This window comes from Lygodium microphyllum, chromosome 19, assembly GCF_053477565.2.
Source record: "Lygodium microphyllum isolate KBCC chromosome 19, Lygodium_microphyllum_v1.1.10, whole genome shotgun sequence".
Classification (NCBI taxonomy): domain Eukaryota; kingdom Viridiplantae; phylum Streptophyta; class Polypodiopsida; order Schizaeales; family Lygodiaceae; genus Lygodium; species Lygodium microphyllum.
In genome coordinates, this window is record NC_141153.1 from 29164460 (window position 1) to 29186509 (window position 22050).

The 22050-nt window shown below is 43.9% G+C and overlaps 1 protein-coding gene across 1 annotated transcript in view; it reads left to right on the forward strand.

Moving 5' to 3' along the window:
- Positions 1–275: 275 nt before the first annotated feature.
- Positions 276–22050, forward strand: part of LOC148019692 (protein CORTICAL MICROTUBULE DISORDERING 2-like) — a 36746-nt gene continuing 14971 nt past the window's right edge. Inside the window, exons 1-3 of the mRNA XM_087699825.1 lie at positions 276–1864; positions 1988–2197; positions 2288–2379. Of these exons, the coding sequence (XP_087555951.1) occupies positions 365–1864; positions 1988–2197; positions 2288–2379 (1802 nt within the window). The 5' untranslated portion in view covers positions 276–364. The remainder of the gene's footprint in view (positions 1865–1987; positions 2198–2287; positions 2380–22050) is intronic.

Sequence of the window (22050 nt, forward strand, 5' to 3'; positions counted from 1 at the left end):
GGTAAGTTGTACCTTGTACCTTGTATGTGCGTGCTGGAAGGATGCTCTTGTCTTCGGCAAGGCATGTTGTCGGGATTCACAATGTGAAGTAAATTGTACAGCTTGTCTGCGCGCGCTGCGACGTCCAAGTATGGTCGTCTTCGGCAAGACAGTCCGTGGTATTGGTCGCGGACCAATTGTGGCGTGGGGCCGCCCGCGGCCGCGGGTGAGGGCCCAGAACGCGCGGGGAAAATTTGAAAGAAACCTCAAGGCTCTCTCTCGAGTCTCAGACAAGCTGCTGTGTTTGAAATAACCACACGCGACAACGAACTAAAATGCAAACATCCGACATGATGATGATCATCAGAGCCACCACCATGGATAGATGCCCCCGCATGGCGCATGCCTTTGCCTTTGCCTGCATATCACGCTTCGCCGTCGAAGGTCCCCTCCTTCGTCCCGAAGAAACAATCCATTTCTGTTGAATCCTTTGTCATCACCTGGCTTCATCGGAGCTTCAACGACGTTCGCCGCCGCCTCCTCCATGGCTTCCTTGCAGCCTGGCATGGTCCTCAAGCTCCTCGAACACATCGACTCCACCGCAAAGCCTGCCGGCGAGCACCGCTCCGTCCTGCTGCAAGTCATCGGCATCGTGCCCGCCCTCGCAGGTAAGGACCTTTTGCCTAAGCAGGGATACCATGTCAGAGTCTCGGACTCCTCCCATGCCGTGTATGTCTCTTTGTCCGACGAAGATAACGAGCTCATCTCCAGCAATAGACTTCAGCTCGGACAACTTGTCTATGTCGAACGGCTGGAGCCTGGAACGCCTCTCCCACGCCTCGTCGGTGTAAAGCCCCTCCCAGGAAGGCATTCGTGTATTGGAAACCCCGAGGACCTGCCTCCCGGGCTTTTGCAGGACCGTTCTACCGTTCGAAAGCCTATCTCTGCGTGCAGTGCTTCGAGCGAGGGGGTTTTGTGCCCTGCCGTCAGGCAGTCTCCCTCCAAAGTTGTAGAAGCGTTGCTTTCTTCTGCAAGAAGCAGAGCACAAGTGCAGAAATCAATGGAAAATTTGAATTTCAACGTATCTGCTAGTAAGCAATTCGACAGTTCGCATTGCCAGATAACGCCTTCTGCAGGTAAAGAAAAGGGCGCTCGCACTTATTTCGAGAATCAGAGACAAGTGGAGCTGAGTGGTTCTGACGAAAAACGGTTCAGTAGCCTGTGTCGGGAAACGCTGGCTTCAGCAGGTAAATCCAGCACTAGGAAAAGATCCTGCAGAGTTTCTTCTGAGAATAAGCAACAAGGCGAAATTGGCTGCAGAATGCCAGGTAAAATGAGAGAATCAAAACTAGTGAACAACGGGCATTCCACATTTGCCGACTTAAGGCCTAAGCGCTCTGCTTTGAAATTGCACTCACCTTCAAATGTTATCCATGCGGATGATAATCTTTCCCGTTCAAGAACCTTTCTGTTTGAGAGAACCCCCTCTAAGAAATCTGCACTGCCCGAAGAGAGAGAAGTTCAGTACAGGGATCTTCCTGCTCTGTCTAAAAGGAAAGTTTCTGACAGGGAAGGTTGCATCACTGTGTCTCTCTCTTCAAAACAGGTTCCTGTAAATAAGCAACGATCATCTTTGACTGTAAGTACCGTATCATTGCATGGCACTTCTAGACGATCTCTCAGTACAAGCAAGGTGCCTTCTGCTCCCAAACCGGCAGATACTGGGAGGCGGAGCTCCTTAAACCATACTAACGGATCGGATGTGAGCTTGCGAAAGAGTTGGGGTAATGTGCAGCCTCTTGCCCGCCCGCGCAAGAGCTGGGACAGAGGACCCAGCAGAGATGTGAAGTCTTGCATACCTTTAAAAGGCAGCAGATGTGAACAGGTGTGATTTTTGTGTGCTTTTCCTTCTAATTTCCGGTGAGTAGGTTTTCTACATGTACACCTGGTTTGAGGAGCCAAGACACTATTCCTGTTTTAACTGTATCAACGTTCTTAAAATTGCTAGGCTGCCAATGCCAAGAAAACAAGTCCAACCTTTCAACAAGGACTTTCCAAAGCGCATGCTAGAAAAAGCTGCAGTGAAAGGAGTTCTGCTTCAGCGGGTCAGCCTTGTCAATCTCAAAGATTAAGCCAGCCGACCATACATAACAGCAGGTGGACTGATGGTAGCGTGTCTTGGGACGCACTTTCCACCTCTTTGTCTGGGCTTGCCAAGGTGATACACATATGAAGACTTTCTCATATGGATAGATCTGTATACAAAGACAACAGATTTTGAGAGCAACGTTTTTTCTATCTATTTCAGGAAGTGTTAAACTTGAAGAACTCGGCATCCCTGGCTGCAGCTCTAGCCTTGCAGGAGGCTTCAGCAGCTGAGAACATCGTGAGGAATGTCAGGCAAGTTTCGTGTTTTGCGCAAATTTGTCACATTGTATTTGCACACGTGTGGATAGAAATTTCTGTCTTTCGATCTGAAAGATTAATGGATAAGCTTTTCTATGATTATACTCTTTTAGATAAATCATGACAGTGCACGCAAACATGTCGTGATTATGCAATCATTACATGATTTTGTGTAATGATTGCATTTTGCTTTTGGCCGATTCAAGTAGTTTATTGATTGGTGCGACTACCTCTATATAGGTACAAGCATTGAGCACAAGGATTGTCCTATACGGTTAGGAGGGAAACACACTTAGCACAAAGATTATGTTTGCCCTCAAGTGCATATCTCCATTCGTTTTGATAAAAAAATCTCCTAAAAAATAGAGGCTACTAGAAGAGTTTCTCCTTTTTTGGTTGCTTATTGAGAGCTACGACTCATTTGTGAATTAATTGACACCAATTTTTGATCCACGATGAAAGTTCATTGCATTATAACTGAAGAACGGCGATCACACTTAGGTCTGCCCCGAAATTTGACCGTCACTGGTGCCAAGGACATCGACGATGCAAGTCAACCACAACCGTTGAGGTTTAAGACCATCCATGAATAAACATCAAAGTTTGAAAAGAAAATGGACAATTATTTGCAACATCATGGTGATCTACTCTCTCTCTCGGACGCGTGGATATTTTCAATATCAAGATGTAGAGTTTGGGGGCTCGACAACGATGCTGCGTCCATGACGCGGGCTGCAGATTCGGTAATATTTATGGTTAGACCAGCAAGTCAGTATTTATAGTCTCCTTGTCAGTTAAGACTCCCGCCCCCGGTGCGAGTCCCCAGATTTAACCAACACGTTTTCTTGTATTCAATGACCAGTTTAGACTAGACGTATTGGCAATAAAATTGCTCATCCTTCAGCCTTTAATGCCTCGTCTTCATTCCCTCTCGCTTGTGCGCATGCGTGGCAGACTTAGCAGAGATCGCCCTTGTGGGCTGCCAGTTACAGTTACAGCAGAGCCATTTTTCAGCATTAAGGGCCCTCTTACCCTTGCATGGAGCTTTGAGGCAGGTGCGATATGGGACAACACAAAAGACTCGGGATTGCAGCCTGTGTTTTCAGTTTTTACGAGTTCAAAAGACCGCACTTTTGCAGCACCTAGCCTGTGAGGTGCCGATCCGCCTGCATTACGGTCATAGAAATGGAATAGATAAGAGTTGTGCACAGAACCTTATCTTCATTGTGATCGGTTGCAAGAGTCCTTATTCCAAGCGCCGAGCACACTTGGTCATCCTATCGCCGGCTTCCACTTCAGATTTGTAACTCTCGATAACCTTGTTAGTTCCCACAAGAGCTTGATGGCAGACAAAATCTCATGGCATGTGGCCCTCCTTGATAATGTTTCTCCATCTTGGCCTGTCTAGGGTACATCCTTGGCAAGGGTTAGAGAGCCTGTCTCTCTTTAGTCTTTCTTACATGCTATATCAAGACAGACTATACAGTTAGACATTAACACAGTTCACTGGGTGCTAGCATTGAATAAAACAAGCTTGCATGAGCGCATGCTGGAGAGCTGCCCTTTTGTGTTTTATTTGGGAGGCATAGGACGTTTGTACTCATGTTTGCTTGTTCTAGTTGCTTGCTTTTAATATTAGTTTCTTGTGACTAGGTATCCAATAAAAATGACATTATCGTATAACCAATATAATGATAATATTGTTGTAGAATTGGAAGTGTTTGTCTTGTGAAGATATGCTAGGGTTTGCATGAAGAAAATATAGAATGATCGAAAACAACACATCTTAAAGAAAAATGTGAAAACGCAAAATGCAAAATGCAAAAGTACAAATAGAGGAGAAAAATAACTTTGAAGTACTTCTAGTATCAGTGATGCAAGTGACTCCTCACTGGTGAGGTGGGGCAATTGGGCCTCATCTATACATGCACACATGGGCTAAGGACCTAGAGAGGGGATTCCTATTGAGCTAAAAGATACATTCTATATTGTCTAGCTCTTTATTACAGGCCCAAAACATGCCTATTATCAAAGTTTCTTTAAATTACCAAACTTTCTTAGAGTTTTTGTGTTCCATAAGCCAAAACATAAAATAATCAAGAAAATGTCGATTGCCATCATACTATCATGACTAGTGTGAATGTGGTCCAAATCCATTGAAAAAGAAATGCAATGAGTTAGGAAATAAGCAGTTGCTTCTTTTGTCAAAACACATGACAAATAGAGTGTCAGAGCTCCTAACATCCATGTTTGACTCAAATCGAGGATCACAAGTAGGAGATGACTATGCATTATAGACATGATTGCTAACTAGTAACAACCCTCTAAACCTTGTTTGTTGCATGACACACATGATAAGTTAAAGATGTTAAGGGAGGACACACTTCACTTTGTAAGACCAAAGGGAGTAGTTTGCACCATCAAGTTAATCTTCTTTGGAGAGAGAAGGAAGCATTTGTATATAAGTAGGAGCCATCATGGCAATGTGAGGACTTGTAGTACAGGCCATGTGAGAAACGTGTAGAGAAGGGGGAGGGAGAAGGGTGCTCCATTCTTCACGACCTATCAAAGTGAAAAGAAGGCTTTGAATATTGATCTTTGCATCACAGTTTATGATAGTTGGATTGATACGATTGCCTATTGAAGAAATATTGAATAGTTTGCTCATCCCAATCATCAAACTTGTCAAATTAGTACTCTATAACTCTTTAAAACTTGCAATACATAAGAATATTTGCATTTTGGTATTGTGCCTTCTGAATGGAGGAGAAATTAGCTACACACTGCAAAAAAAAGTTGTAGTTACCTTGTACACTTGGTAGAAGGCTTGAACAAGGTAGAAAATTAGTGATCTTTGTGACAGATCTGCTTTAAACAGCAAGCCGAGTGTGGTCTTCTCTTCATAGAACCTTCGAGTTCTCACTTTGACTTAATACCATGTGAGAGTGTGCAATGCAAGAGAAAACATGAACATGGGGAGAGTGTGAAGATATGCTAGGGTTTGCACTGAGGAAACATAGCGTGTACGACCAAGATTGAAACACAAAGACTCAAACAGAGACAAGCAAATTTCAAATCCTAAACTCAAAACGCAAAATGCAAAGACTCAAAACTCAAACACAGAGAGAAGAAACTCTAAAGTGAATGAATGTTGTAAATGCATGTAAGAGTGTCTAGAATACCCAAGGGTAGAGCAATGTAGTATCGAAGAGTGACGTCCACCGAAGGTGGATCCCAAGTGTTGTGACCACCAATCGAAGTATCAGACTGCGAGAAACACTAAACGTTGATCACTAGAGTGTCAAGAAACTGAGGCGACAATAGGAGAGGTGTTTGTTAATGTAGATGGTCTACTGGATAGCAAAAATGCAAGTATTGCCACAATTGTTCGATAGAAGAGATGGCAATAGTCTATCGCTTGGCATTAGATGTTAAAAATGCCAGTTGATCAGGTGCAATGATGATGCGGTAGATGAAAACCTCCAAGCAATAGGGTGATGGTTGAAAACAGGCTGTCTAGGCTTAAATAGTGATGGGTTGCAATGTCCGTGATGGTTGGATAATAGATGGTAGGTGGTTGATGGTTGAAATTTGTATGGTAGAGTGAGAAACTTGCACCAAAGCATGAGGTTGAATGGTGGGCAGCTTGTCTATTTATAGATGTTGAAGGATACCCAAAAAATTAGGATTTTGGGAGACCATTGAAACTCTTTTGAATTGTATATCAAATTTGCATTTTTCAGTAATTAAGCATGTTTTGGGTGTGTTTAGAGATGCTAATCGGTTGTAAAGCGTGTTTTACTCAATATCCCTCTCTTAGGCCTAAAATTGAGCCTAAAAGGGAAGACTTGCAATGTTTATCCCAAGGTCTTTCACCCCAAAGCAGCCATGGCATTGGAAACAAAGGATGCACATCGGTTGCCCAATAGTACAAGCTTACCTAACCACTTGAGGATGTCGATGACGAAGGAAAGGTGAAGAAGTATCATGTGAAGAAGGATGGTGGTGTAATCCGCTGGTGGAAATGGCTTAGGATTCGTCCAATGGTGCTCTACACAATGGGATGCATAGTATGCTACATGTTGAAGAATGGTCATGCAGCAGGTGCTACTTGGACAATGTCCCTTGTGGGAAAATTGTTCACTTGCCTAAGCGCCCTAGTACAAAGATGATGAAATCATGTAATGCATAGGGGAAGATACAGCAAGAGGGAAAGGCCGATGTTGAAGACAAGTGTTGAAACTTGTAGAATACCAAGAAGGGTAGAAACCCTCTCTTAACTTGGATGTCTATGCCGAAGAAGGAAGAGGAGCTTGAGGATGTTGGTCTTCATGTGGTGTCGAGAACTATGTGGATGAAAATGATAAAGCATTCTTATTGAAAGAGCAAGGATAGAAGTGTTAGAGATCATAGCCTGCACAGTCGGATCAGTAGGCAGCTGCACAGTCGGACTGTGCAGTCGGACTGCCACGTGGCAGTCCGATTGTCTGCAGCCCAGTTGGCTGCATTTAATGCAGCCGACTTATTCCAGGCTGCGCCCTATTTCTGGCGCCCTAGTTCGTGGCAGTTTTCGACTATTTATAGTCGACATTTCCAGCAGTCTGGACACTCTTCTCTGTCGCAGATTACAGACCGGTGCCGCGCAGTTTTCTGTCTCTGTTCACAGATTTCAGACAGCAGACAGTGCAGACTGCAGCAGACTTCGAGGTGGACAGCAGGTCGCATCGTCGAGGTGGAGACACGCAGTCTAGCGCACTGCGCCCATGTATATCTTTGTATTCAGCATTCTATATACAGCAGATCTTCATCGTCCACTGTCTCTTTCTCTCCCTTCTCTCTCTGCGTTCTCTCTCTCTCAGTCCTACGCTTCCGCACCGCTGCACTCTGACATGGTATCAGAGCAGTGTTTGAGGGCTGACTGAGCGCAGAATCAACTTGAAGAGGAGTTTCCATCGCGACACAAATTTGCGTTTTTTGCGTTTAAGGGCAGACATGAGGGCTGTGCCTTGGAACAAGGCTGAAACGAGTGTGGGCGCACAGGAAAGGAGTACAGGTGGTGGATTTGCTGCTGTTTACTGCTGTTTGACGCAGAGGAAGTTTGAGTTTTCAGCCTACAAGTGCAGGTTTTGCTTTTTTATCGCCTCCGGCGGGTGAAGAAGGTTTAGGACGCGGAAGAGCCTTAACAGGCTGAGTTTTCCCAGTCAGAGGGGGCTGCTTTTGCGTTTGTGAAGGCATTGCAGGTGAAGATGTCTACAGAGATGGACTTGGAGTTCCAGGCGATTATGGACCGGAAGGTGTCTGTCTTACCGGCTCTTCCTACAGATCAGAAGCTCGACGGCGACAACTACTGCATTTGGCGTGTCATGATGTTGGCCATTCTTGAGTCCTATGATTTGGCGGAGTTGGTACAGGAGGAGATTGACCGGCCCTCGGTAAGAGATGAGTCCAAACTCTCTTCCAATGCTCGTGCGGAGTTGGCCAGGGCCCAGTCTCATTGGGACAAACTGAATGCAAGGATTCGATCCTTTCTCTTTCTATCATGCACTACAGCCGTGATCGCTCACATCGAGCACTTGACGGTGGCTCGTGAGATATGGCTGGAGCTTGATCAAATGTACAATCGGATGACCCTGATGAAGAGGGTTTCTTTGGAGGTACAGATGCGGACCTTGTCCGTCAATAAGTCTTCTTCGCTAAGGGAACACATTAACAAGCTAAGGCAGCTTCAGATGCAGGTTCAGAATGCGGGGAAGCCGATTTCCTCCGAAGACATGGCGATCACACTACTGTCCCAGTTGCCGCCACGATTCGGTACATTTTACTTTGCCCTCATTGCTTCGGGGCGAGAGTCTACTCTTCGGTGGGAAGAGTTGGTTCCTATGGTCTTGGACCAAGAGGAACAGTTAAAGGGACAGAATGCTTCCAAGACGGAGGCGCTGACAGGTCAAGCCTCTCAGAAGAAGGGGAAGGACCAAAAGAAGAAGAAGGGGGATAACAAGTCCAAGAAGGACAAGGAGAAGGACAAGGACAAAGACTCCACATGCCATATTTGTGGCAAGACTGGCCATTGGAAGAAGGATTGCCCTGACAAAGACACGAAGGACACCAAGAAGAAGGATACCAAGGATTCTGGAGCGGTGGCTGCACCCTCATTAGCTACATTTCTTTATCTAGCTGTCATTGAGGACGCTTCACCGAATGCTTTTGATGCTGCGATGACGGCTCCCCAAGCTCGAGAGTGGATTGTTGATAGTGGTGCCTCACGGCACATGACTCCTTTATCAGATGGTGTTGTCCAGCTGCGACCTTCGCGTGGGCAGGTTCTCATTGGAGACAGCTCTTTAGTTTCTGTTGCAGGTCGGGGTAAGATGCAGCTTATTCCGGATGGACGAGGTGGCACCCATATCTCAGAGGTTTTGCATGTACCAGGATTAGAGTACCATCTCCTTTCAGTTCATAAGATTTGCTCCCTTGGTCTTTTGGTGGAGTTTGACAGTTCTACTGTGCGAGTCCTTGATCGTGGATCGAGGAAGGTTCTCTCATCTGGATATGAGGAGAACGGCATTTACAAACTGAAGTCTTCCATTGCCCTCTCTACTCGTCTTCTTACCTCACAGTCACAGTCTGAGTTATGGCATGCTAGGTTTGGTCACCTGAACTATGACTATCTTCGGAGGGCGTCACGTGGACAGCTTGTTCGAGGGTTGCCGGATATAGTGGTGAGCCAGCAGCCATGTGTCTCCTGCATACGGGGGAAGCAGCATAGGAATGCCATTCTCCACACAGCTTCGCGGCGGTCTACTTCACCGATGGAGCTAGTATCTACGAATCTATGCGGCCCTATGAGGAATGAGTCCACTGCGAGGGAGCTCGTACTTCATGCTGATCGTGGATGACTATAGCAGGATGACATGGGCCTATTTTTTGGCGCTCAAGTCAGAAGCTTTCTCGCACTTCAAGGATTGGCTTCTCTTTGAGGAGAACCGATCAGGCCGGAAGTTGAAGACCTTGCGATCCGACAAGGGAGGTGAATTTGTGTCTAATGAGTTTGCTCGGTTTTGTGCAGATAGAGGAATTCACCAGGAGTTTGCCAATACCAATACTCCTCAAGAAAATGGGATTCTTGAACGGAAGAACCGCAGTGTGATCGAGATGGCACGCACCATGATGGAGCACCGACAGACCTCTCAGGTTCTGTGGGCTGAGGCTGTGGCTATTGCAGTCCACATCCTTAATCGATCCCCTACTTCGGCCGTGGAAGGGATGACTCCATTTGAGGCTTATTTTGGGACGAAGCCAGATGTTTCTTACTTTCGGGTCTTTGGGTGTGATGCCTATGTTCACATTCCCAAGGCTCACCGTGATAAATTTGAAGCGGCTTCTCGAAAACAGGTATTTGTTGGCTACAGCTCCCAATCCCAAGGCTACCGATTGTATGATCCCGTCAAGCAGGATGTATATACTAGCCGTGATGTGTGGTTTGTGGAGGTTCCGGCTACTTCAACGAGTGAGGAGCATCCCGTTCTTGGAGATCCAGGGGAGAGTTGGGCTCCTTCTACAGTTCCATTGGAGCCCGTGCCTTTTGATTATGATTTTGTTTCTGACACAGAGTCTACTGTTCCACCGGACACCTCTGAGGAGTTACCACCGGTGGATATTCCCGAGTCTTCTGCTGATGGAGAACAACGAGGGGAGGTTTGGCCTCCTCCTCGCTGGGCCCGTGACACACTCTGTGATTCAGGGATCGAGGGGGTTCCTGAGGAGTGGGGACCGCAGGATGGTCCGCGGCAGTCACAGAGGCACCAGGCGCATTCTTCGGAGCTTGTTTGCTCCAACTATTGTTTGATGTCTCGTCTTATGCAGGATCGAGAGCCCACCTCCGTGAAGGAGGCTTTACAGTCCGCCCCATGGAAGAAAGCTATGGAAGCTGAGTTGGAGGCTATTGAGAGGAATGGCACTTGGTCACTTGTGCCACGCCCCCCGAAGAAGAAGGTGATTGGAGTCAAGTGGGTCTTCAAGACTAAATATCTCAGTGATGGTACTTTGGATAAGCACAAGGCTCGCCTTGTTGCTAAGGGATTTGCACAGCGCCCAGGGATTGATTGTCATGACACCTTTGCCCCCACAGCTCGTATGGCAACCATTAGAGTTGTTCTTGCTTTGGCTGGCCATAGGAGATGGCCTGTTTCTCAGTTGGATGTGAAGTCGGCCTTTCTGAATGGTGATTTAAAGGAGGAGATCTACGTTGAGCAGCCTCCAGGCTTTGGTTCTTCTGATGGGAAAGTCTACAAGTTGAAGAAGGCCCTGTATGGCCTCAAGCAGGCCCCGCGAGCTTGGAACGAGAAGATTGATTCGTTCCTCCAGTCTCAGTTGGGATATCGGCGGTCCAAGGCCGATCCGCAGCTGTATGTTCACACTTCTGAGGATGGTTGTGTGTTGTTTGTATTATATGTTGATGATTTGATTGTCACAGGTGATGCTGCACAGCAGGTCCAGGAGACAAAGTCAGCTTTATATCGGACGTTCGAGATGACGGATTTGGGTCTACTCCATTTCTTTTTAGGCCATGAGATTTATCAGTCTTAGAGGGGGATCTTTCTCTCCCAACAGAGATATGTACATGAGCTCTTGGTGTCCTTTGAGATGGAAGACTGTCGGGCCCTCTCTACTCCTATGGATCCGAACTGGAAGGCCACTTCCCATTCCGCTTCTCCTTTGGCGGATGCGTCCCGCTATCGACAGTTGATTGGGTCTTTCATTTGGCTTCTCAACACGAGGGTTGATCTATGTTTTGCTGTTGGTCTCTTGGCAGGGTTCATGAGTGAACCTAAGATGGTGCATTGGCAGGCTGCTCAGAGGATACTTCGGTATCTGAGGGGGACGTCTGATTTGGGGATTCATTACCCCGCAGGGACAGATGGGTCAGATCTTGTACTTGCAGGTTGGAGCGACTCGGATTGGGCCGGTGACGTGGATCACAGGCGGTCTACTACAGGTTATTGCTTTACTTTGGGTGCAGGTGTTATTTCATGGAGTAGCAAGAAGCAGCCCACGGTAGCCCTTTCGTCTACTGAGGCGGAGTATCGGGCCGCGTCTTCCACCACATGCGAGGTTGTGTGGCTTCGGAGATTGTTGGAGGAGCTTGGGTGCCCCCAGACTCGTCCTACATTGCTGCGATGTGACAATGAGAGTTGCATTGCCTTGGCAAGGAACCTTGTTTTTCATGCCCGGACGAAGCACATTGAGATTCAATACCACTTCATCCGAGAAAAGCTTCTGGATGAGACCATCACTGTGGAGTATTGCAAGACGGAGGACAATCTTGCGGATTTGTTTACGAAGGCGCTTCCTCAGGCTCTACTTCGGCAACATTCCAGATCCCTCAGGCTTCTGCCCTGTCCAGGCTCTGAGAGGGGGTGTTAGAGATCATAGCCTGCACAGTCGGACCAGCAGGCAGCTGCACAGTCGGACTGTGCAGTCGGACTGCCACGTGGTAGTCCGACTGTCTGCAGCCCAGTCGGCTGCAGCCGACTTATTCCAGGCTGCGCCCTATTTCTGGTGCCCCAGTTCGTGGCAGTTTTCGACTATTTATAGTCGACATTTCCAGCAGTCTGGACACTCTTCTCTGTCCCAGATTACAGACTGGTGCCGCGCAGTTTTTTGTCTCTGTTCACAGATTTTAGACAGTAGACAGTGCAGACTGCAGCAGACTTCGAGGTGGACAGCAGGTCGCATTGTCGAGGTGGAGACACGCAGTCCAGCGCACTGCGCCCATGTATATCTTTGTATTCAGCATTCTATATACAGCAGATCTTCATCGTCCACTGTCTCTTTCTCTCCCTTCTCTCTCTGCGTTCTCTCTCTCTCAGTCCTACGCTTCGGCACCGCTGCACTCTGACAAGAAGTCACTGCCATGATGGCATAAAGAGAGATGCTACATGATCCACTACGGGAGGGAAAGCCTTCATGTTGGTAGAAGAGTAAGACTCTAAGTAGAGGGAACCATGAAAGAAATAGCATGCATCTCTTGTTTCCAACTCAGGAAGGATTGGTGCAAGCTTATACGCTAGCTTTACATTGAAATACAAAACCTTACAAAAGAGAAAAAATTTTCAAACACAGAGGTGAGTAGTGAGATGCTTCAAAAACAAATTTGAGAATAGAAGGCGGCTACGGCAAGGTAAGAAAGTGGTTCTAGAAGGTGTAGTGGATGTCCTAGGAATGAGTGCGTAAGTGCAATAGGTGAGTCACTACTAGACTAATCAACCAATCCTTTAGAGTAGTAAAGGAGATAGGTTGTTGAGGTTGTCTGCGTGCCACATGTCCAATAGCCATTGAGGTAGATGGAGTAGATGGTGCAACAGTGGGAGACGTAGCTCCTTTGGATTGGCTAGCCGGAGTAGGGGCAATTGTAGAAGCTGTGGTTTTCTAGGAGAAAAACCTTGGGTCTTAGTACGACACTCCTTGTCTATATGGCATGATCTATAGCAATGTGTGCAAAATCTATTTTTCTTAGGAATTTGTTGGCAAAGGGGTCGTGTTTCTTTGTTTTCGTCGGAGAAAGTGGTGTCACCCTTGTGTTGGCTTGCTTTTGCACCTTGCGAGTTCTTGCCATTGTTGGTTTTTCCTCTCAAAGAAGAGACAACCAACTCGTGCTTCCTTGAATGGATGAGTATGGACTTCTTGTGGACTTGATCATGTAGTTTCGAATAACGCAAGAATTGACACTCAAACTCGTAGAAGGTTCGTAATCTAGATAGTGAGATAATGTGTTGGATAAAACAGAAGTATTTGTCGAGCAACTTGTATAAGAAAAACGTGACTTGATTGTGATTTGACTTTGGGGAGCTAGTGTTGAAAAATCACTTTTTCAGTTCACTCACTTCATTTAGGGTTTTGCATTGATAGCTCCAAAAAGGATTGGTGCCTACATTTCAACGACTTTTTTAGTGGATGCCTACATAGTGGTGTGCTACCCTAGATAGCTTATGCCTATAAATATGTAATCACTTCATTTATTATTTACCACTTTTACCATCACTCTCTTCAGTCATTTTTCAACCCTCTTCCTTCGTCATCAAACACCCTTTCCGCCTCTCAATAGTCTCTTTCATTGCCCTCACACTCCTTCAGGAAAACATTGTGATTTGTGGCTCACGGTTGCCTTCACCCTTTCTCTTTTGTTTCAAGTGTCCTATTTCAGGATTAGGCCTTGCATTTGGAGCATCTTTCACATGGTGTCACCATCATCTACTTGGTGCGAGTATCTTTTTCCATCAAGCTCTGCCTTCACCTACGTTTTTCAGTGTGGAGGCCTTCTCCTTGCCTAGCGTCATCGTCTTTAGCTTGGCGTTAGCATCCTAGTCTCTAGCGACAGTCTCCATCACCAAGTTCTAGTGATTTCATCACTTGTCTATCATACGGGTTGTTGGACTTGTGTTTTTGTAGCTTGGCTCCTCCATCACTTGGCATCATTTGTCTATCACAAGGGCTATTGAGACATGTTTTTACAGCTTGGCTGCTCCTTCATCACTTGGAGTCACTCGTCTGTCTCACAGAGGTTGTTGAGACTTGCGTTTTTGCAGCCCTACTCATCTTCCATCATCTGGCATCAACATTTGGATTGCTCTCCCTGCGTTTGACAGCTTCAACACTTTGGGATTTGCGTTTTGCTACCCAAGTCACTCCTTGGCATTAGAGAATTGAAGTTCGCTCCCTCGAACAATTGGTGATTATCTTCCATATCGTTGACGGCATTAAAGGATTGTAGTTAACTCACTCGATAGCCGTACTTCACCTTCGAGTAATTACTTCAATAGTCCGTTGCCCAGAGGATTGCATCTCGCTCCCTTTACTGTGTAGATTTCCATAGGTGAAGCCACTTGATTCAAATAGGACAATGCATTTATCTTTTGAGCTTCGACTCCATTGTATCAACTTTTCTTTTCATAGTATGATTCAATGCATTATCATTGTGTTCTTGTGATCCTAACTTTCTCCTCTCTTAGTGTTTGCTATACACACTCTATATTATTTCCCGCAAACCCTACCATCTCTTTGCATCGTCGCTTATTTTGGTATGGTATCAAAGCATACCTATTATTTGTAATAGCCATTAGTAGCAAACTCGGTGAGTAACTGTTGATGTTCGGTCAACTTTACTTTTAAATCATCCCCTTTCTTAATGGAAAACTCTTAAAGCTCAAAATCGAGATTGATATGTTGAGTGTGATCTCAAGCTGCATAGCAGTCAATGAGATGACTCCAATACTTAGATGTGAGAGAAAAATGTTGTAATTAAGAATGGAACTCAAGAAGTAATCCTTGCATTAACTCAACATTGGATGTGGCATTGCGGGCTCTCCATTAACGGATGTGATTAGGGTGAGCAAATTGAGGGTCCGGCGGTATCAATGACAAGGTTCCAAAGTCCTTGAGATTTGAGCACTTGCTGTATGAAGTTCGACCAAGTGGTGAAATTTGACTCATTAAAACAAGTCTTATCCGTGAAGGCATTCTTAGCCATAGCAACATGAGTGGTAGTACTAAGAGATGGAAACTGTGTGTAATGGAAGTACGGTAGATAGGGAGGATAGGGAGATGGAGTGGAATACACTTGGAAAGTAATCCTAGAGTGCCCACCATGCATGCGAGAAGTGTGCATAGTGGATCCAAATATGGGCAAGGGTGGATTGGGTATGGGCCATAGTAATAGGGAATGACTGTCTCGAGGCCCCGAAACGTGAGAACGCCGTCCCGAACAGACGGGCCAAATGGGGACGCCAAAATGGGATGGGATGTCCCTTGTCCCGTCCCCAACAGCTGTCTCCCCGTTCTGACTGTCCCCTTGTCATGTCCCCTGTTAGGGGACGTTTTTGACTTTTTTTTTTGGAAGTGGGTGTCTTTTAAGGAGCGATTTTTTTGTATGTTCTTTGGTAGTATACATTCAGCCACACACAGAGTAACATGGGACCGGTTTTTTGGGGTGGGAATGGGAATAGGGATGGGCCCACGGGGACAAGAATAATAAATTGCCATCCCTTGTTACCATGAGAGGGGGCTCTAACATGGGGATGGGATTGGGACGGGAAGCTAAAAAATGGGCATTCCCTATTACTATGCCCACACATCCACCACCACATCACATCACATACATTTTCAAGTGCTATTTATGTATGCCGTTTCCTCCTGCGTCCCACCCCCATCTCGGTTCCTTGCTTTTAGCCATCCCCCGTTCCCGTCTCCATTCTCGTTCTAATTAATTAATGCAAGTCTAAGAGTCAACAATTGTTGGGGACCACTACAAGTTGCAAATGGTCTAGCTAATTTAATCATGGATGGGCACATTTAATTTTGGGTAGGGTCAGAAGGGTTGAAATTAGTTTTTAGAATTATTTAATTTTAAAAATCAATGTAATGGTTGGATAATGTTGAAAGTTGGGTTTAAAGGCTACCATTTGGCAAAAGTACCGATGCAAATTGAGAAAACATTTGTTTGGGCTTGATTTCAGTCTTTCAATGAGTTTTCAGCTTCAAGGAGAGAGAGGAGTTGGGCCTCAAGTGGGGTTATGAATGAAAAATGTGATAAGAACGAGGTTCCATTTCGAGAATAGGAAGGAAATGGAGCTTTTAAAAGTAGATAAATTTAGGATTCTTTTCATAATTCCAAAATAACCAATTTTTGTATTGCTATTAAGAACAAAATGAATGATGGATCATATGTAGGATCTTTCAATCCTATAAAATAAGTACATACTAAAAAATTATAAAAAATAAAGACTCTAGAGCCATAAACGTGTGAAGGTTGAAGCCGAAGTGCCAAGGCTAATAGTAGATACATCATAGAAATATCAAGTCAAACTATCAAAACAATGCTCAAATATGGCAAGCCCAAACAACAAGATGCATCTATGTCCAATCCCTAGGTTTATTTCGCCTAAACAAGCATTGGAAAGAAGCAACCATTTATGACTTTGGGCTGTAAAACAAGTGTGTAACACACACACACACACACACACACACACACACACACGTTTTTGTGTGTGTGTGTGTGTGTGTGATGAAAGATGATGCCCAAGCAACAGAGGGAGAAAATAACACCAAATGGGTTGCAAGTGGAGGTCAAGTAAACGGAACGTAGCATTCCCAACAACATTTCTCCACAGTGAAATGTTTTCTATAGGGAAAATTGTCAAGATTGTGATAAGGAATGTACCAAGTAGTTGGAACCTATTCCCTATTCCTATGCATTAGGAAACATCGTTCCTCCATTTGAAGCTTCCATTACCTCTATTCCATGTTGCTATGACCAATCCTTCTTAGGCTAGAGACATGGAAAGCTCATCATTTCTTTGTGGTTTCATCTTTCATGGAGACTTGCTCTTATACTAGCACGGAGACTTTCCATCTTGAGATGGAACTTCAAGCATCTCCCAATGCGACAATGGCAACTATTTTTTCCTAGCTCCTCCAACAAGGGCATTTAATCTTCTTCCTCCATGGTTTTCGGCACCACATGAAGACCAATATGAAGTTTTTCTTTCTCCTTCTATATTGGGATCCATGGTTGAGAGTGTAGTCCTACCCTTCACTTAGTATCTACAAGTTTCGACATTTGCCTTCAATATTGCCTACCGTTCCCTATGCACTCACCCTTTGCATTGCATGATCGCTTGTCAAAAATGGATGCAACAATGGAAGCATAGGAATCTTTTGTAATGAATTACATAACAAAGGAGCAGAGTGTTGGGTGTAAAGGCCCTTTACGTACTCTCTCGTGTACTTCACACATGTGAACTCACCCTAGCGGGTGTAAATGTACCGTACCCTAAGTATAAGTACCTTCTTTTATTCTTTGTGTGTATCAAATTGGTGCACAGTTTTGGGTCATTGAGCTTCTCGATTAATGTGCCTGCTCTAAGCTCTCTTTCTCTATCTGTTTCTGCCTCAACTCTACAAATTGGTATTAGAGCTGATGGCTCACGTTGGTTGATAGTGTAGTCGTCACCGTTGTGACCAGGCGTAATAGTTTGGCAGGCTATTGAAGAGCAGGCGCCAAGCGACAGGGTCGTGTGCAAGCATAATTGGCTAGGCGATGACTTCACAAGAGGCCAGTCGTCTGATTGCTGCACGATGGGACTGGAGACTTCATGAGGGGCCATACGACTGGACTATTGCGTGACGCGTGACAGGGGGCTGCATGAGTCGAGAGGCCGTCACGTGATGCGGCTGCACAGACGACGCAGGTCAACGGCCCCAATACCTTTTTCTTAAAATCAGAAAATTTTCAGTTTGATTTATTTCCCCTCATGTGGGTGTTCATGTGAGCAAGCATAGAGCACAAATTTGTGCCAATTTGCTTCATAAAATTTGGGGCTTTTCCTAGATTCAGTGCTTGATACACCATAAATTGCAAACATTGAGTGCATAGGCCTAAAAAATTTTGGGGATTCTCAAATGCAAGTGAAATTTTTTGCTTAGTTGAGCCAATTTCTTGAAAATTGTGCACTCTTGGACCCTGAAATTTGGGGCTTTTGCAGAAATTGTGAAATTTCTGCAACATTAGCCCGTACTTGATGCTCAGGAAAATGTATTTATGCAATTGGAGCAGATTTGCTGCAGAAATTTGGGGATTTTAGCATTGGTGATGTGTTTTGAGTCATTTTGAGATTGGACAATGAAATTTGCAGCAAATTCACTGTTGAGTGGGAGTGTTCTGAGTTTTGGATGCTTCAAATGTTGAAAAAGGGCAGCTTCTCTTGGTACATGTATTGCTGAATACTCACTATGCAGTGAAACAGTGGTAAATACAGCATTTGGGTCATTGCATTTGGGAATTTTGGTGATGTATTATTGAAGTGGGAGCTGTTCTTAATGCAAATGTATCATATTTGATTTGTGCATATGCTGTAATCAGTACTTGAGACTGAAATTTGCAGCTAAACATATACTTCTTGGACACCTTGGAAGTACAAGAGTATGTACTTGCTGTTACAATTCAGCAACCTTGCTACTGGCTGAAGGCATTCAGCCCTTCATTGTAATTGTGTATTGTTGAAGATGACTGGCAGTGCATCTACGTCTGACACAAAGAATCTCTTTGAGATTCGTAAATTCGATGGCAATGGTTTTGATCTTTGGAAAGATCGTATGCAGGGTATACTCTTTTTAAAGGATTGTGATGATGCTTTAGAAGAACATAAGCTTGTTACTTTGTCATATGAGGATTGGGCTAAAATGAATAAAAATGCCATTACTTACATTAAAATGGCTATCACAGATGATAACTTGGTTGATATAAAGGGGCTTGATATTGCCTATGTAGTTTGGAAGGAACTCAAGGTTATTTATGACAATACAACTCTTGTCAATTAGGTACATCTCATGCGGAAGTTGGTCAACTTGAAGCTTGATGAGTCCAAACCTGTCCCTCAAAGCATTTAATTGCTTTCATTGGTATTTTGAGTCAGTTACAAGATGTAGGTTTGTTAGCTTTTGATCCTAAATTGAGGGCTATCTTCTTGTTCGTGACCTTGTCCGATTCATGAGAAGCATTGGTTGTGTCATTGAGCAATAACCCCAACTTGACATTTGATGGTGTGCATGGTTCTATTCTCAATGAAGAGATTAGACGCAAGGCAAGTGGGGAAAATAGTGGATCAACCTATAATGTAACAGGAAGAATTGAAAAAAGATATAATGTTGCAAATAAAAACAAAGATCATAGCAAAATCAATTAAAAACAACAAGATGTAACTTGTTATCAATGTGGTTGCAAAGGGCATAAAAAGCCCAATTGTAGGTACTTTAAAAAGGAACAGGAATATAAGAAGCATACTAATGCAAAAGGCAAAAGAAATGACAAGGATGGCAGCTCTACCTTTAAAGAGACAGAAAAAGCAAATGTGGTATCTAGTGTTGTTATTGAGGAAATAGAAGAGGATAAAGATGTTGATTTGTTGGTTGCATTTTCAGATCCACTTGCTATGACAGTGGAGGACATGCATATCACTAAAACAGATGTGATAGATGCTTTGTTGTTAGCTCATGATGGTTTGCTATAATTGTGGATTGTTGACATCAATGCTTCTTTTCATGTAACTCCATCTGTGGAGTGTTCTTCTACTTACGTAGAGGGTAATCTTGGAATAGTCTACCTTGGCAACAATCATGTATGTGATATTGAAGGAATGAGCACCATACACCTGGCTCCAGAAAATGGTCAAGAATCGATTCTTTATGATGCTAGGTATGCACTTGGCATCAAGAAGAGCTTGCTTTCTATTGGGCAGCTAGACAACAAAGGTTACTTCACTACTTTTGGTGGTGGTATGTGGAAAATACAGAAATGATCTATGCTAGTTACTAGAGGTGGTAAAAAGGGGACTTTGTATTATCTCTATTACAAGGCACTTCTTGGAAAGTTTGTTGCAGTTGTTGAAGTACAGTCACACATGGAGTTATGGCATAAGCGTCTTGGATATATGAGCCAAAAGGATTTGCAAACACTTTCTTCACTTGGAAGAGTTGATGTGAAAAACTCAAAGCTTGACTTTTGTGATGATTGTATTCTTGGTAAACATGTAAAGGCTCCATACTCTCATGGAGCCTCTAGGAAGGCATGTATCTTGGATTTAGTTTATTTTGATATTTGCACTATGCCAATAAAAACTCATAGTGGTTTCCGTTATTTGTGTCTTTTATTGAAAACCATTCTAGAAAGCTATGGGTCTATTTGCTTAAGTGGAAAAGTGAGGCATTGGATGCTTTTAAAAGGTTTTATGCATTGGTTTATACTCAAGACGGCTTAAAGTTAAAATACATAAGAACAGATAATGGGGGAGAGTATGTATCTAAAGAATTCAATAAGTTTTGTGATGACAATGGGATTAAACGAGAGCTTACAGCTCCTTATAATCCATCATCTAATGGTGTGGCTGAGCGAATGAATCCCATGTTATGTGAGAAGATTCGGTGCATGTTGTCCACGGCTAATCTCTCGCAATCGTTTTGGAGAGAGGCATTTAAAACCGGGTGCATATTTGCAATCGATCTCCACATCGTGCACTTGAAAGTGGCATCCCTAAAGAGGTTTGGTTTGGCAAACTTGCTTCATATGACGACTCAAGAGTCTTTGATTTGAATTCTATGTACATGTACCTATTGATAGCAGAACCCAACTTGACATGGAATCTCATAGAGGCATCTTTATGGGTTATGGAGATGAAGGTGAAATGGGCTATAGAGTTTGGGTTCCAAGCATGAAAAGGTGCTACGCAGTCAGGATGTGGTATTTAATGAGTCAAAGCTGCTAAAAAATGTCACATTTAATGACTCAGACACAAATAAAGTTAAATTTTAGTCTGATTAGTTATTTGAGCGGCCATTCGCTACTAAAAATTCAGCATCCTTTTGATGCTGATTATGACAATCAACGTATATCATTATTGAGTGCCAGATGAAAATAGGCAGGAAGGGGATGTTGAACATTAGCTTGAGCACCAAAATCAGGGATGTGGATCCATTACTTGATAACACAGATCATTGGGTAAGAAGGTCTACACGTGTCAGAAGACCTATACAAAGATTTGATCCTTCTTTGGACTGCATTTTGCTCACAGATGAAGGTGAGCCTCTCACGTATAAAGAGGTCTTATCATGTGAATTAAAGAAAAAGTGGGAGCTAGCTATGGAGGAAGATATGAAGTCATTATATCAGAATGATACTTGGGATTTGGTTACATTGCCCAAGGATAGAAAAGTCATTCCTAACAAATGGGTCTATAAAATCAAGTGTGTAAATGGCAAGCTCAAAACTTGTGGCTAAGGGCTATACACAAAAGGAGGGCATTGATTTTTAGGAAGTGTTTTCTCTTGTTGTCAAAATGACCACTCTTCGAGTGTTATTTGCCATTGTAGCATCTATGGATCTTGAACTTGATTAGATGGATGTTAGAACTGCATTTCTGCATGGTGATTTGGAAGAAGATTTGTACATGAAACAACCTGAAGGCTTTGTTATACAAGGAAAGGAGCATTTGGTATGTAAGCTTAAGAGAAGCTTGTATGGTTTGAAACAGACTCCTAGACAATGATATAAAAAGTTTGATGTCTTTATGCTCCTACATGGATTTAGGAGTAGTGCCGATCTCACTGCTTATATATTAAGAAGGTTGATGATGGAAGCCTTATTATACTTGTGCTTTATGTGGACGATATGCTTATTGTTGGTAAGCATAAAAGCTAGATTAATGCATTGAAAAGACAATTGAATTCAGTCTTTTCCATGAAGGACTTGGGTGTATTTGAATATATTTTGGGCATGTGTGCAACATGAGATAGAGAGCAACAATTCTTATTTCTCTCACAAGAGAAGTACATCAGCAAAGTACTTGATAGTTTTTCTATGGCTGATGCTAAGCCTCTTGGTGTACCTTTTCCACCTTATCTTAAGCTTAGCAAAGCGGATTGCCCAAAAGATGATAAGACAGCCAATACTATGAAGGGTGTTTTTAATACTTCAGCTTGTGGTTCACTCATGTATGCTATGGTTGCCACTAGACTTGACATTGCTTATGTTGTGGGAGTTGTAAGCAGATTCATGTCAAATCTTGGCAAAGCACATTGGGAAGTAGTAAAATGTATCTTATGGTACCTTAAGGGGAC